Source organism: Thermobia domestica, chromosome 8 (genome assembly GCF_964235325.1).
Source record: "Thermobia domestica chromosome 8, izTheDome1.hap1.1, whole genome shotgun sequence".
NCBI classification, from domain to species: domain Eukaryota; kingdom Metazoa; phylum Arthropoda; class Insecta; order Zygentoma; family Lepismatidae; genus Thermobia; species Thermobia domestica.
The window spans coordinates 7,218,928-7,236,444 of NC_137461.1; the positions used below are offsets into that span (position 1 = coordinate 7,218,928).

The window sequence follows — 17,517 nt, forward strand, 5'->3', positions numbered from 1 at the left end:
TTTAATTCCCATAACCTATTTAATGATTTCGTGACATAAACATAAAAATAAAATAAAAATATACAAATTATTTTCCTCAAAAATCGAGTCCTGCCACATGGCCTCCCCTTAAAACTTTGGTTGCTCCGCAAACCAAATTCGATATCGTAAGAGGGCGATTTTCTATAAACACCCTGTACATGATATATACTGAAACCATATTGAAAGATAAATATAAACTTTAAATGAAATAAAATATGTATTATTATGCAAAAATAATTATATAAATAGTAATCAATATTCCTTCACCTAAAATTATTCAAAAATATATATATATTTGAATTTTTAATCTTTCTCTTAATTCCTAAAATTATAAAATACAATATTTCAAATGTAATGTAGCAAAGTATATCCTCGCGACATCTAGCGAGTTTTTGCTGAAATACTTGCACATCACATTTTGTCAAGAGTGATTGTGCATAAATACATATATGTTAGTTTGCAAGTACTCTTGAGTTATTTCCTCTTAGCGACAACGCTTTTAGAGTGTCATATTACCAAAAACTTCCATTACTCTGACTGTCCATACTTGCCAACCAATGAATTTATTGGCCGTATCAGTAATGGTTCAACATCCATTGCTATGTGAATGGAAATCTAAAACAAAAACTTATAACATAGTTTTTAGAACATAGTCAGATAATATATTCACATTTGCACTGTAAAACTTGAAAATATTATTGTTTTATTTTCATGAAAATTTTATTCACTGACATTTTAACATGAACGGAAAGAAAATCCTGCCGCAGGGCATTGGATATCCTGACTCTACTTCCAGGATGGTAACTGCAAGATCAACAGTTTTTCAATCAAGCTTGTCAAGGTTAACTTAACTTCCTTTCTGTTCACGCGTCACTGTTGACTGGATAACATCGAGTGCTAATATTCCGTCGCAATTCTTACCTTATTCGTTTTAAAACACTTTATTTTACAAAACCACTATATCACACGGAACAAAGTATTCACTTTTCATCTTTTTCGGGCACTCAGTTTTCCCGTGTTTGTCGGAATCTTCGTTGAAAACGTCGGTTTTCGTGAATTTATAGTGTCCCATTGATGTATTAGTGTCTTTCTCATCTTCTGTAGTGATGTGGTGCAATTGTGTGTGTTCCCGTTCAGTTTCAGTGCTCTTACTATAATCTACTATACTACCATCTGGCAAATTCTTAAAAATAGTGATTTCAGTGCTTTGTGGAATAGTTTTTAGTGTAGATTTGCTCTTATTAAAAATAGTGGCATAAATTGGTGATGCATGGGAAACTGCGTAAGTCTCAGACTCATCTCTACCATTTACTTCTACATCTATGTTTGATCTTACATTATTTTTACTATTTCTTACACTATTTCCGTATTTCTCTCTATCCTATTTAATTTTAACAAAATATAACATGTGATAATTACTATTAAAACTAATACACTTCCTAAAACTAACGCTGATATTAATAATAATATTGTATTGATGTCCATTTCCTTCGCTTTCGGATATTATCTGAAATAGACGAGAAATAGATAAAGTCGGGATAGGCCTACTTAAAATTCGTAGAAAATTACATTTACTATAGTTAATTAAATAATTAAAACATCTATCTTGTGTCTGCCTTCACTTTTTGCGTTCTAAAAATCGCGTATTTTGAAGCAGTCTTATTTTGTTCTTACTGTGTCGAGCACCCTTGTTACTTTCCTAGTAATCTTTGTGCATGACCGTTGAAACTAGCTATGTGTGAAGTCTGTCAAACCATAACTTGGAGACTCTATTTCACACTTAAAACTCATGTTTTTACTCTTTTTCTATCATAAATATAGCATTAAATTATACTCGCTATATTTCTCTATATTTAAGCTTTTATTACTTATTTCATACGTATTTATGTAGTTTAAACCTTACTTTAAACATTTACGTGATTAAATATGATTATTTTTATTAAATACTAATTTTTCTTGAATTTCTAAAAATATATTATATGAATTTACGCTCGGAGTAGGATGGAAATTGAAGCTACGAACGCTTCAACGGGGCTGGATAGAGCGCCTCTGGATCTTGTCGCATTCGAGTTCACTCGGGATCATTCGGAAGCTTTCGTAATTACCATGTGCTCGGGGCCTGGAATGGAGATTAGCGTAGCCTCGCGCGGAGATACTCTCTCGCGCAGGTCTCATTTCTCATTCTTACCTCCAGCAGCTCAGAGTATTCAAAGTGTTTGACGCAAATCCATACAAAATAACATGTGAGCCTTGCTCATATCGTTTACCAATTACGTTCCACAATAAAATTAACGCTTTTAATGATTCTTTTCAATCAATATTGATTGATTATTACTAATTCTAATAAAATACATTATTTTCTTTTCTTTTCTTTTCTAAAACTTACAAAAACTTTCGGACTTTTTAAAATAATAAATAAATACGTTATTACTACATACACTAAACATTCTTTAACACTATTTGTGAATTATTTCTAGCTTTATCTATGCTTATTTGCTTCTTTTAACCTTTTAATTCACCTTTTACATACAATATAAAATTCATTATTCGATATTTTATAAAACACTTGTAACAATTATACATATATACTATCTACTATTACTATAATAGTAACCTATTACTATTTCGTCTATTCTTATCTATTTTTTAGATACGGTCTATCTATTTTTTAGATTTCTAAATTACGGTCAGAATAAATTGACATTGCAGAGATTTGGAAAGCCAAGATTAAGGAAAAGGGATGAACAGGAATCTGTGACTGTGTCTGATAATGCGGCATTAGGAATAAAACATTGTATTCGACCAAGATGGGTATTAGGTCATAAGGTACGGTTGTTACCTAGGTCTAAGACTACTGTGGAAGTGAATTTGGTTAGTTCCTGGAATAACAGGTAATACTTGTTAGAACCGGACAGGAAGATAGAGACCCAATACAATGTGTTGATTCCGCGTGCACTTTTATCGGCTGAAAATAACAAGATCGAAATTATTAATCCATCTAATAGAGCAATTTTATTGAGACCGAATGTAACGCTAGGAAAAGCTGAAGAATGTGTGGATGAAGAACAATTGAAGAGTGAAGGATTATCAACTGAAGATATTGATAGTATTTTAAGATCTCGTAGAAATTTTGATAAAACTAGATTGAAATTTGGGAATGAAACGAAACCGGAAATTAGGAATAGAATTGAGAGTTTGTGCTATGATTTTGCGGATGTTTTTGCATGGCAGGATGACGAATTAGGCCAAGTAAAACATTTTGAGCATCACATTGAGTTAGAAACAAAAGTACCATTTAGACGTCACCAATATCCGATTCCCATAGCGTTAAGAGATAAAGTTAAGGAACAAATTAACATTTTGTTGAGACAAGGAATAATTGAAGAAAGTTCAAGCGCTTACAACTCTCCGATGTTGTTTATACAAAAACCGTCAGGGGGTATTCGTGCAGTTTTGGACTGTCGGTTTTTGAACAAATGCGTCAAGTTGCATAGCATTGCGCTGCCTCCGATCCATCAAATTTTAACGTGTATGGGAGGACATAAATATTTTAGTATTTTAGACGTAAAATCAGCTTATCATCAAGTGCCTATTTCTGAGGAGTCACGGGAGTATACTTCATTCAATATACCAGGCGTAGGAGCTTATCAGTATCGTGTTTTACCGATGGGATATTTACAATCGCCCGCCATATATACAAAGATAATGGCGATGACCTTGGCAAATGTAAATCCAGAGTCAGTTTCCTATTATATGGATGATGTGTTTATATATACGAATAATCAGGAGAAAATGGTAGATGTACTTCAATCAGTTTTTAAAAGATTGAGACATTACGGACTCAAACTATCTGTTGAAAAATGTCAGTTCATAGAAAGGAAAATTTTGGCTCTTGGACATATTGTTAGTGACGCAGGATACGAGGTTAGCCCGAAGATAATTCAGGCGATAAATGCATGTAAGGCCCCGAATAATGTAAAGCAGTTAAAATCTTTTCTTGGTTTAACAAATTATGTTCGAAAATTCTGTAAGGATTATGCCAAAATCACATCAGCGTTTCAACCAATTTTGAAAAAGGGTCATAAGTTCGAATGGAATGAATCATACCAGCAGGCGTTCGATCAATTAAAATCAGCACTAATGAATGCACCATTGCTAGCTCCATTTAGGGAAGATTTGGACACGAGAGTATACACAGACGCATCGACTAGTTCGATTGGAGGAGTATTAATGCAAAAACAGGCTAATGGTGAATGGACACCAGTAGCGTACTACAGTCGCGTGTTACGTCCACAAGAGAAGACCAGACACATAGTGGAATTAGAGATATTGGCAGTGATAAGTTCTTTAAGAGCATTTAATTATTACTTGTTCAATAAAGAATTTGAGCTGTACACCGATTGTAAGGCATTAAAGTATTTGCAAACGTCACCCAAATTAGCTCCGAAATTGGTGAGATGGAGTTTGGACTTAGCCCAATATAAGTACACACCGGTGCATTGTCCTGGAGAAAAGAATCCTAGTGATATTTTGTCCAGGAACACAGACATTGAACCAACGGTAGACGATATTGAGTTAGAAACGTTGAAGGTGAATTCCGAAGATCTTCAAGTTAATTTGACTTTTGATAAGGACATAGATGTTGGCGACTTACAGAGAAAGGATTCATTTTTCGGACCGATCATGCATGCAATAGAATACCCAGCATCTCCACCATGACAACCTAGCCACTCTGTGCCTAATTGGGGATGCAAAGATGAGTGCTACTAGGCGCCTTCCACTCACCATCTAGAATGAGTGGGACAAACTATAGGATTAACTTGCGAGAGGTTTCTCATTTGGGGATTAGTTAAATAAAGATACGTCCACTTCATTAAAAATAAAACACTGTATTTTGTTAAGCTTATGAGTGAACTGTAAGATCTCAGAATATTAGTTATAACGGATATTCAGATTCATTTGCCAGACAGGTACAGAACGATCAAGTATTGAGCTTTTGAATTCTGACTCGGTGCCACACATACCTGGATAAAACTGGTGTATTCCCACGTCGTTCTGGCGTCGAACTCTGCTCCTGTTAAGCTGAAACTCCTTGTTGATGGAAAACGAAAATGAGCATTGAGGTATGGCTCCTCTCAATGCAAGTCTCTGCCGAAGTTCTGCGTCGTTATGATGTTTTGGAATACAAAGTGTTGTCTCTTCCTACCATCTGGCTGATTCTCCAATAGAACGTGGTTCTCCAAACTCGAACCCAAGAATGATTACGGTAACTTAATCATGGACTTCCAAGAATTGTTCAATCTCAACTGTCTTCGAACTGTCAGAGAACTCTCTTCGAACTGTCAACGGACTCCCATTGAACTCTCAACAGACTCTCTTAGATCTCTCTTAGAACTCCCCCAAAACCTTCTCGTCCTCCGGTTTTGTTTGGCGTTGTTCAACTACCATCGTCTGCTTTTTCGTCTGCTGCGGCACGTGTAACACCGTTTTCACATGGAGAGACAAATTCCTTCCATGTGTCAAAACTCAAAATTGCAATCCTCAACACGTTCTGATTTCCCGATTCTAAGCAATTCTCCGTACATCCGTAATCTCATGAAATTCGTGAAATCTTACAGATTCACTTTATACAATTTCTAGAATCTGGCTAATGTGAGGAAAGACACATTGTCAACATTTCCTTCCTACATTGCCAGACTCTCAACGATGACATTCTTATACACATGTGTTTACAATAAACTGCTGACACAAACATTAGCGAGATTGTGCAGCTTGCATTTACTCACATATACAACATTTAATTCCCATAACCTATTTAATGATTTCGTGACATAAACATAAAAATAAAATAAAAATATACAAATTATTTTCCTCAAAAATCGAGTCCTGCCACAATATATATGTTTTCTCTCGTTCAAAAGAAGGCCAAAAACCACTGGAATTACATTAGTGGTGTCGTCCCACTTGCGACATTCCTATTAGCGACAGGAACTGTTAATTGTCCTATGAGCGACCGATTCGATCTGTTAACTGCTCTATGAGTCACCGATTCGTTCATACTAAGATAATGGAAGAAGACAAGGTTCTCTCTTCTTTAACTTGTTTCATGCTAATGCGATTTAGAACCTAACAAAATGTACTATGAAAAATTTCGCTCTACCTGAATTTAATAAGTGAGACTACTCTCATTACACTAACAATATTTTATACGTTTTTCCTAATATTATATTTTTAAATTACTTTCTATGAATACACTGACTATGTCAATGGGAAAACTAACTAAATATTTAGAGTATTTATGATTCTAATATAATTAAAAATTCCATGTTAAAATGATGCGGAGCATAAGTTTAGATTGAATATGTTTATGGCATAAGAAAGAAATCAGAAAGAGGTAGGGGCGCCCGAAGAAAATTTTCTAGAGAGGGGCATCTTCATGGTTGCTGTACCATGTCTGGTATATCTTGTATTTAATATACGTGGTTTGCTATATTACGTATACATTTTAGTTCGCCAGGGGGGTGATCCCTGTCTTCCCATCGGGCGCCCATGTAAAGAGGGTGTTCACCACTTCAGGATGTCAAAGAAATCTTAAAAAAAAAGTATTCGAAGAAATTATTACACAAGTTACAAATCTCTCGCAGGACTTAACAGTTCGCCTAGTTATAAGGGATTATTTCAGACAAGCTTTTATGTATAAATCAAAACAAGGAAGGAAGGCAAATTAAGCAATTAGTTTGCGTTTTAATAGCTTACAATACGGAGGAAGGTAGTTTAAAGAGTTTGTTTACCTTTTGGATTGTTTAGAGTGAACTGCATTGTAATTGGTGAGATTGGTTGAGAATAGCCAATCAGATGTAAAGGATCTCAAAAGCTGTCTTTTATCGACTTTTTTTTTCATTTTATTCAGTGTCTTTTGAAGTCTAAAAAGCAGATACTTAGCGAAACTGTTACACGTTTAAGTTTTTCAAAATAAAATATATTACTGTGCTTAGTGAGTAATTAGATTTGAATCAAATTAAGTACAGAAAACAGAGCTTTTGAAGAAAGGGGATATTACAACTGGATTTTCAATAATTACATAGGAATATACTTTTCATGGAAATGTCCCTGTTGTCTCGCTAAGTTATTTGATATGTTTTATGTCAAATCTAACTAAAAATTAAAATAAGTTTTATTTGCACTCACTGTAGAGGAAAAATATATTTGATGAACTGTATTACTGGCGCGTACATTTTTCGTAGCAAGGTTGTTCGGGCGCTAATAACGCCAGAGGCAAACATATTTCACGAGAGGGAATCATATCATCTTCCATCATCTCAATGTAAATGAATCGGTCGCTCATAGGACAGATAACAGTTCCTGTCGCTAATAGGACTGTCGCTTCTGGGACTAATTCACATTAGTTTCCTCTATTGAATTTCCAAAATCTGCAGAATTACAAAAAATTGTCAGAAAAGTTTGCTGCGGCTCTTAAACGTGTCATCAATAAAGAAGGTCGTGGTGACCTGCTAGGTAGTCTGCAAAATAAAACTATTCGCTGTGGCTGCTACTCGAAACAAAACATTTGAATCCGTGCCAGTTGCGGACGCTGCTCTTATCTGTTAAAATCATTCCCAGTTGCGGACGCACAGGTGTTGTTTGGAATTTCTATGCCTCGATTACGATGCAACCAGACTTGTTAGTCCCAATTGCGGACGCGTGCAGGAGAAGAGGTAAGATCTATTGATAACAAGCAGCAACGTTGCCACATTTTTCATTTCATTACATTTACTACCCTGCCTCGATATAAAGAATTCAAATCTGTCAGTATACGAGCATCTATAATTATAAAGCTATGTAATATTAGAGATACTGCTAATCACTAGTTTATCCATTAATTACATATGACATACATGTAAATTACATCAGAATTCCTTAATTATTTTGCAGATTTGTGCATTATTTAATTTCATTTATCCCAGGAAATTTTTAGTGAGGGAAATTTTCGTAGATGCTAGCCCAAAATAACACTTCCATTTTTATTCCTCCTGCCCTGAGCTTGGATATACAAGAATACACAAATGATGATGAGGTTAGGTTGTGCATTAGAATGTGTGCTGCTTTGGCATACTTGCCAATAGATAAAGTCATTGATGGTTGGCTGTGTGCTCAAGAAGACACACCATGCAACAGTAAATTGCAGCAATTTTATGATTATTTCGTCGTCCAGTGGTTGGAGAACTCGACTTTTAGTACAGAGATTTGGAACTGCCATAACACAAGGCACAGGACGAACAACGCACTCGAAGGCTGGCCCAACAGACTGCGTTCTATTACAAACAAAGCACATCCAAATGTCTCAGAGTTAGTCCGAGTTCTCAAGGATGAAGCTCGGCACAGCGACTTTCTGTACAATCGTTTGGATTTAAAAATTGGCGGGAAAAGAAGAAAGAAATCGGCAATACTATTAGACAAAAGAATGCATAGAATTCTTGTGGAATTTCAGGATAGTGGTAACATCAAGAAGTGTTTGCGATGCATAGCATATGTTCAGAGACATGAGTAGGTTTGTGTAAATACTGTATATATGTGGTTTGTGTAAATATTGTATATAATTCACTACCTGACAAAGGAGAACTGCAAGCTCATTCTCATATAGGCATAATATTCGACAGTGGCTATTCTCCTGCAACTTGTAAACACGCCAGTGCCAATAGTTTCAACATTGACACTGCCAGTCCTAAGCCTGGTTGTGTGTGAAGGGAAGTTGCAAAGAGGGTACGCAATCTTTGTGTGTGGAGAGCGGTTACTATTTTATTTCGACATTGTAAAAAGGCTAAGGCGCCTGAAAAAGTCATGCCCCTATAAGAACTTACTAGCTACACTCCTGAATAAATCTCTCTTTTCAGCAAATTGTATTCTTGCAACAAAAAGTCCTTCTCGTTGCTGAGGGCAGGGTAGTAAATGTAATGAAATGAAAAATGTGGCAACGTTGCTGCTTGTTATCAATAGATCTTACCTCTTTTTCCGCACGCGTCCGCAATTGGGACTAACAATTCTAGTTGCTTCGTAGTCGAGTCATGGAAATTCCAAGCAACACCTGTGCGTCCGCAACTGGGAAAGATTTTAACAGATAAGAGCAGCGTCCGCAACTGAGACGTCCGCAACTGGGAAGAACTCAAAACATTTAGATTCCATATCCCCCCTCTGCTCAAAAACTAACAAAATATCCAGTGGCGGCTCGTGCTTTGAATTTTAGGTGGTGCACAATATATGACCTCTTCTTTTTCATTATTATTATTATTATTATTATTATTATTATTATTATTATTATTATTATTATTATTATTATTATTATACAACAGGACGTTGATAATCCGAACGTCAAAAATCCGAACTCAGCCCCTAGAAGCTTTTTTTTTATTATTTTTTTTTTACATTTTGTCTTAGCCCTAGCAATAAACAAACAATAGGGTTGTCCGTCGGCGTTGTGTGAAGGCAGTGTTTTTACAAAAGCTCATTCATATGTAATTCTTTGTCATAAGGCCTCTATAAGTTAAGTTTGAAGTGTGAGTTACAAGAACAGTGTAATTTAGTGTACGTTAAATGTAAGTAATCTTATGTACGGTATTATAATTACTGTACGGTACTCAGTGGCGTATTTAGGGGGGCTTCCGGGCTTAAGCCCCCCGAAATCTTACCATAGTAAAGTATATGTAATATCTTGCAGAATTTTCACATTTTCAGGCAAAGCCCCCCCCGAAACAAAAACGTAAATACGCCACTGACGGTACTGTATAACCACTGTATCGATAAAAGAACATACCCTACAATATATTTAAGCCTAAATAGCATTTTCTTGGTTATTTTCGAAAATCCGAACTACTTGTGGTCTGAATTAGTTCGGATTTTCGACTTCCTACTGTAATTGTATTATTATTATTATTATTATTATTATTGATAATAATAATAGCAATTTCTTCATGGCATGCTTCAAGCATGCAATGGAGAAGGTAATTTTGTATGATTTTTGACGTACTCTTGAAAATTGTTGCGCTTTCTAAATGACTCTTGAGAGCGCTGTCAAGTTCTGCACTGAAAGTAATTAATCTAGGAAATACGCCTCGATTTGAAGAAAAGTCTGTTTTTCATCATGTCCTCTTGAAGCCAATTCGAAGGTGCCACGAAACCAAATGCAATTGATGATTATATTGAGCACATATCTGTTTTGCGTCAGTTTTTGATTGTGATTCTCAATGGACCGTCTATAACTAGCGTCTAGTTGAGCAGCAATATTCACACTTCCCAACACAGTGAGATTAGAACGTGTCTTATATGAGCTGACGAATTTTCATGTTTTTTTTTTTATTATTTTTTCGTGCAGATGCTGGATATCTGCACCTTTTTTTACTTTATGCATCTTTCCCCGCCTTGAACAACAAACAGGGAAAACGAAACAAAGCATTTTTAATTTCACATTCATATAACCACTTATGCTGTACGTACAAGTTGAGATTAAACTTCCTTGTAAATATTCGTTTCCGACTTCTAATTTTTGCGTTATATTGAGAGTCGGAATCGATCTTCTGATGTCTTTCACAAGTACCATAGGTTTGCTTTTGAAGTTCTGTTGGAAAACGGCTAATTCAACAGAGACGTTACAGAATTCATTGCCACTGCATTGCTAGTTCACGTATATCAGGGACAGACACGTAATTATGCAATTACAGCAACAATATTCCAATGAACAACAAAGACCGGCACACATACACACACACACAAACATACAACACTGTCCACTACCCGCTTTAAAATCTCACCCCTTCCTCAATTAACGCTCTTTTTCTAAAAACTGCTCTCCAACTTTCTCATTCACCCATACACACATGAAAAGGAAAACATTGTATCTATGCTGCCAAATGTCTACTCATTCAGATACGAGTGTATTAAATATCGACACCCTGAATTTGCCTTCACTCTTCACGGAGTCGCCTTTACTGTCTCCATAGCTGCCTTGACCTTACTTGGTTGACAGAACCAATAGTTATGACCACTTGACAATCTCGCATTTAGGCAAGGCACAAGGTTTTTTTTTTCCCTCTGTAGCGACTTGGTTACGGTACGCAACATTGTCACAAAGGAACAGACTATTCTCCTTCAGGCGAGAACCGTGTCAACCAATACTACAGGGGGAGGGACGGTGGAGAAGTTCCAGTTCCAAAGCGTTATGTTTTGGAAAAGATGTTTTTATTTGGTAGACTTGATTGCAACAGATCTGCAAAGCATATGGGTCCTTATGAGGTAGTGCACGGCGTGATAACCCCCCTTACTGCGCAACCCCCGCAGTGGCCCAGAAGCTGTTAAGCTGGGGAGTTTGGCAAACTCTCAAGCAGAAAGCAACTAGCCAGCCACGTTTCAAACACACTTGTTTAAGAAAAGATGTTGTTGACAATAAAACGAAAAGTGATTTAGCACAAATAAAAGTTGAAAATATCGGAAGGAGGTTTGTACAAACATGCAAACATTAAGAGAAACCGCCACTGAAAAATGCACAGGAATAGTACTAACTATTGAACATGTATGGAAATGGAAATTCTCATCTCGCTTTTAAATCATGACATTCCATTGCATGTGACACTTGTACGGAACTGGGAAGGAGTTTGACATGTACGGAGGACACCCTTTAAGCACGTCACGTATGAGCGATAACGTCCCTCGGCGATTACATTATCTGGAGGGGGAGAAGGAAAAATGAAAATAGTATATAATGAAATTTTTCAGTTTAACATACTACGATTATGCCTGTTAAGCTAAAGGAGAAAATGATAATGCAAGTAATTGATGATGGAATAATTGATGGAATCAAAACGTGGGAGGAAACGGGAGTAACCCGAGAAAATCCACGGACACAGTTATCCACTACAAACTTCCTTGGCCTGGGATCGAACCAGAGATCCCACGTACCAGACATAAGAGCTCTACCATCTTTTAAAAAATAATTATCGAACGTTCCTCAGTAACCTGCTTAAGAGTCTTCATCCCGGCGAAATTAAAATACCGCTAATTTTGCAGTAATTATGTGATATCTTCAAATAGATAAAAGATAATTGAAATATGGAACAAGAGCGCCCTAGACAATATTATTTTGCGTGAGGTACCGTTATCACAAGTCACCTAGTGGCTTTCCGTTTTCAGCTGTTTAGAAACGCGAAAATAAATGCCGATTTTCAAAATGGCTCGAAAACGAAAGCAGATAAGTGAGTCGTGATAACGGTATCTCATGTAAAATGATATTGTCTAGGGCGCTCTTGCTCCACATTTCAATTATCTTTTATCTATTGGAAGATATGACATAATTACTGTAAAATTAGCGGTATTTTAATTTCGCCGGGATGAAGGCTCTAAAGTACTTATCACTGTTTTACTTCATTTCGCTCGTTTTTCCAATAACCTATAACGACAGGGGCGCGAACACAGAAATATCGAGGACAGTTAAAATTTCAGAGGCTCTCCCACCGTGTACCGAACCCGTGACCACGTACACCAAAGGCGCACGCGCTACTGAGTCACCATGCTCTCATGGGGGAGGAAAATAGCAATTGGGAAAAGCAAGGAAGCAGCCTTGCATCTGTATGTTAGATACCATCCCGGCATTTGCCTGGTGTGAACGAAGAAAACACAAGAAAATCCTCACTGAGGATGGTTGACCTGGAGAAAGCTGTTGCATCTTTTCGATCGAGAGTTACCACCGGGAACCTAACCCGTGACCGCTCACACCAAAAGCAAGGGCGTTAACAACTAAGCTACGCTAGGCCAGAGTAATAATTTTAAGATTTAGAAAAATGTTCTTTTGTGTCGATTTTCTCGGAAACTACGCATGAGGAATTTAATTTCACTCACTTATTACAGTATGACGTTGTTCAGTTTAATGAGATCTTTCAATTCCATATTTTTTATTGCTACGCTAAGACAATATTGAATTATAAAAATAAAACGAATTATTTTCTTCCATTAATGTCTATACCAAATTAGGAATTGATTATTTTTAGTTTAAGGCAGTGGTTCTCAAACTTTCCTATAACGCGGACTCCCTGTTCATTCGGAAAGTGATCTGCGGACTCCTTTGCAATGCTATATGAAATTTCACATGGTATTAAAAATATACTACTTAGAATTATCACTGACAAGAAAAAGATCAAGAAAAATAATGCAATAAGTAATTTATTCTAAGATACATGATTGTTTTCTAGTGAACGAAATTTACAGTTGAAAATACGTACAGTAACTTTCAAGACTGAAAATCAATGTAGTTTTTTTTTTTTTTTTTTTTTTAAAGGAATTTCACTTGATAAGCAACTCAAATGTGGGGTCACTAATGTGAGGAATGAAATTCTTTGTGTTTTTCCATAATTGCATTGAAATCTGGAATAAATTTTGCCACCGTCAATCTTAAGTCCGATTCCACATTAAGACGATTTCGCATTAAAGTTTTAATAATGCAAAGAGCAGAAAAGGTCTTCCCACATAAGTAAGTGATAGGAAAAGGCATCAAATGTTGTCAATGGCTTCTTAGACATATCTTCATACTCACAGCGCACACGCAACCAAAAGCTACAACGTTCATTTTCTTTGAAAACGTTTTTCCATGAAGCATCGCAGGATACTTTCAATAGTTGTTCTTGTTCTGTGTTAGATCCATACCTTGTATGTCATCGATTTCTATTTCCAGGTTTCGCGGACCCCCTGGGGTACGTGGACCCCACTTTGAGAACTGCTGGTGTAAGGTGATCTGGTATTCTAAGCAGCCTTAACAGTTAGCCCATTTAAAAAGCATATAAAAGTTTTTCACCATTTTCTTCTTTATTGTTAAGGTTACAAACGTCAAAATTTGAACAAACCTAGAGGAGATACATATCTATGCCCTCCATGTTTTAGATTTTGAAAAAAAAATCACTGGTTCCTGCTTTTGTTGAAACGTCTATTTGTTGACTCCTGTGTAAATCTCTGTCCACGTCTAGCGTTTGTATTTCTCTGTCTGTCCTTCAGGTCGTGGTTGCTTGAAACTGATGATCACTTTGTGAGTGACAGCAGGATGGTTATCAGTACAAATGTAGGTGCCGGGAAAAAAAGACAACGGAAAGCGAGATATTCCTGCGTACCGAGGAAAAAGTATCGCATAGGCTTTTGGCTTCAGAAATATATGAAAAGAGAAGAAACAAGGTAAGATTATTATGTTTCATATTTCCGTGATTATTTGTTGCCTTTCTACGTAGCTCTATTTCTTGGTACTTGTACCGTGTGTGGTGTTTTAAAAGCAAACGAAAATACCGCAATTTAATATTGCTGTATGCGCTGCTTAACTACACAGACCTGAGTTGTTTGACAATTATTGAGAGACAAACATGTGCGAAATTAATTTATTATTTTTTTTTAAAAAAAGCCTAAAATTAGGAAATACTAGTGTCAGCGGCGCAAATCTGTCTTTAACATTGGGGGGCGGGGCGGGTAAGACCATTCCCATTTTTTCTTTTTTTAGCGATGTTCAAAATATTTATGACGTTGAAAAACAAAGTTGTGGAGAATCATGATATCAAAGTTGGCTTCAACATTAGGAGGGGAAAGATTTGAGGTTTATTCTGGGGGAGGGCAATCAATTTCACCTCACTTTCCTTCATAGCAATCGGACACATATAATCACATTCCCCCCCAAAAAACACATTTGAAATCGGATTATTAGGGGGGAGAGACAGTCTTCCCCAGTTCCAAGATTGGAGGGGACATGCCCCCCTCAACACCCGGGATTTGCGCCAGTGGCTAATGTGAACATTACATGAGTGTATATTTTTTCCTTCTGTACTTCCCAGAAAAGGGAGATGCGGTTGTGCTGACATTACACGTGAGTATACGGTACTTTGTAAAATATTGTATTGTCATTGTCACCGGATATGTACCGGATTTAAACTGCGTAACAAACATCTTGGCATTGGAAGGCGGCGCTCCAAGTTCCCTTTAAATGCTGCTAGCAAATGAGAGGCCAGCGGTATTGCCATGTTTATTTTGTACATATTCACGGCTTTCCTCTGCCACCTCATCGCGCTGTAGTATGTCTGCTTAGCCATAGCCACACCCCTTAGCACTCGGCAACATCGCGTCAGAGCTTGCGTTTTATTCGTTTAGCTGAAATGCTAAGATGTTTGTCACAGGCTTTAGATAGTGCAGAAGTGGCCATGTGGACCGACAATAAAAAAAACGAGTGATTTAAAAAAAAGCAGGGCTCAGGAATTATGTCCACATGCCATTTCACTTGATCATATTTCCCTCAAAAATTATTCATGTAAGTATCTTTCAATTATTTCTGTAGAGTGGGTTTTGACCTCGCTTCGAAAGGGTAATTTGTCCTAGATTATTTCAACAACATTTTTTCTATAACCTTTCCCAAAGATCACAAACTGACATCTGCACTGTGTTATTTTGCGGAAATGGTAAGCTGACAAGTGACAACTTCTGTTTCAAGAATTCGAAGAATGAAAAGAAAGAAAAAAGAGAGAGGGGGAGAGATGAAAAAAGGTTTAAGTGTGGCGCTGTTTATGAGTCACCTGAGTGAAACAGAGAACTAAACTTTTCACTCGAGTGGGGCGGGAAGGAAAAACTATACTGCCGCATGGAGTCTGTTGTTATGTTACTGTTAGTTCACGGCTAACCTATGCGTCCGCAACGCGTTTTTAAGGCTCATGTGTACGCTTGGAATACGGTGACCATGTATTTAAATGTGGATGGCTAATCACAATATGCTGCAAACGCGAAAGCAATAAAAACACACAGAATACGTCGGCGCGAGCGTATTTCTAAACAATAGACCGCCTTCTGTTTCGGAATCAGTAAAAGATGTCTAAAGGAAGGGAAAAAAGGAAAGACCAGTGGCGGATCTAGAAGCTAAAAACTGAGGGGGGTCAGCCAGAACCCAGACTATGATATGTAGGGGAGCGAGGGGTAAAATCGAACGGCGGGTAATTCCGAACACTGCAATTTCCAGGAAGTGGCAACGCTGTGAAGTGGACTGAAGTGTTCATTTGTTTCATCACGTGACGATTTGTACGAGAAATGGTTATGTATGAGGACGGTTTGTACGTATAGGAAAAATTCACAAAAAACAATTTGACATCTTCGTGTTATAAAAGTAGGTGAGCAGTTGTGGCCACATAGCACAAATAGCATTATGGTGTTGGCAATAATATTTTATGATTGGCATTCCTGAAGATAGAGTTACTAATGTGTAACATCATATCCATATTGCTCTGCTTTGTTCAGGCGGGAAGTGGAATATTCCACTGAAGTACAGACTGGGGTAAAGGTGAACAGAAGGCTTGCAAGAAGAAGAGGAACAGTTCAACTGGCAAAGTTCCTCGTTCCCGTGATTTTAGTGGATGAAGGCGGGAAGTTGAATAAGGACTATTACCGCATTTTCTGCAAGGAACAATCACTTCGGTCTTCCTGTGGAGAATTGGATTCAGTGCGACAAGTGTAAGGAATGGTGCCATTGTAGTGAGTATTGTAATGACTTCAACCCAGAAACCTCAGGAACTAATTATACTCGTGATCTGTGCTGTGCAAAAATGAGTAGACGTAGATAAGTCAACAATGAAGTACGAAGCCTGCACAATTTTAACTCTACTTGGACCTGTGTAATTTGTAGTAGTATCAGGGTAGGACTACAGTGAACTAAAATGATTTCATACTTTGTCAGTTACAAACATTAAGACATCAGATTTACGTATATTTTTTAAAAAAGTGGCAAGCACTATTATGGTGTAACCTGTTATTTTATACGTATGTTAAGTTCATATAGGCTTTTGTCAGCCATATTCATATTCATATTGTCAGTCACATTCATAATTTGTTACTGGTATTCTGTCAATGTCATATTCTATTTTCTATACAGTGTCTTTGTACAGTGTATAGTGTCATTTTCTATAAATTACATTAATGTAAGTAGGTCGTTCGGACTTACCCACTAGCGGGGTAAATTTGAATTTTGGTATGTCTTCTATAACTGCTCATATACTCTCTACTATTTAGAATAATGATCAAACATTATATCAGTTTAAAACACAAGATATCATTCTTTCATTTACCCTAGAAAATTTTTGTTCGTGGTTCACGGTTTTCCAGACAAAGGTGGAAATTCTTAAGTGTTCGGTATTCCCCTTCTCTCCCCTATATCACGAGTTTACTTTCAAAAATATATAAATAATAGCTCAAATTATTTTTGTCACTCAAAAAACTGGGGGGGGGGGTTAGGTCCCTCGGCCCTGGCCTAGATCCGCCACTGGGAAAGACGTGTTACCAAGCAAGGGGATTATAGCAAGAAATAGCTGCTTGCAAAATGCCTTGTGCAGAATATTGGAACTCTGCTGTTATAAAGTATGTGCGTGTATAACAAAAGAAAATTCACAAAAACACTAAGAAATTCCGAAAAAAAATAGCTAATCACAGAAAAATCTTCGTAACACAATA

The 17,517-nt window shown here is 36.9% G+C and overlaps 1 protein-coding gene across 2 annotated transcripts in view; it reads left to right on the forward strand.

Annotated features, from left to right (window-relative positions):
* Nucleotides 1–17,517, forward strand: part of LOC145692670 (zinc finger MYM-type protein 1-like) — a 92,929-nt gene that overhangs the window by 27,601 nt on the left and 47,811 nt on the right. Inside the window, exon 2 of one of the 2 annotated variants that reach the window (XM_081768046.1) lies at nt 14,050–14,223. The exons of the other annotated variant lie outside the window; for it this stretch is intronic. Coding sequence (XP_081624172.1) covers nt 14,050–14,223 — 174 coding nt within the window. The remainder of the gene's footprint in view (nt 1–14,049; nt 14,224–17,517) is intronic. 2 annotated transcript variants of the gene reach the window in all.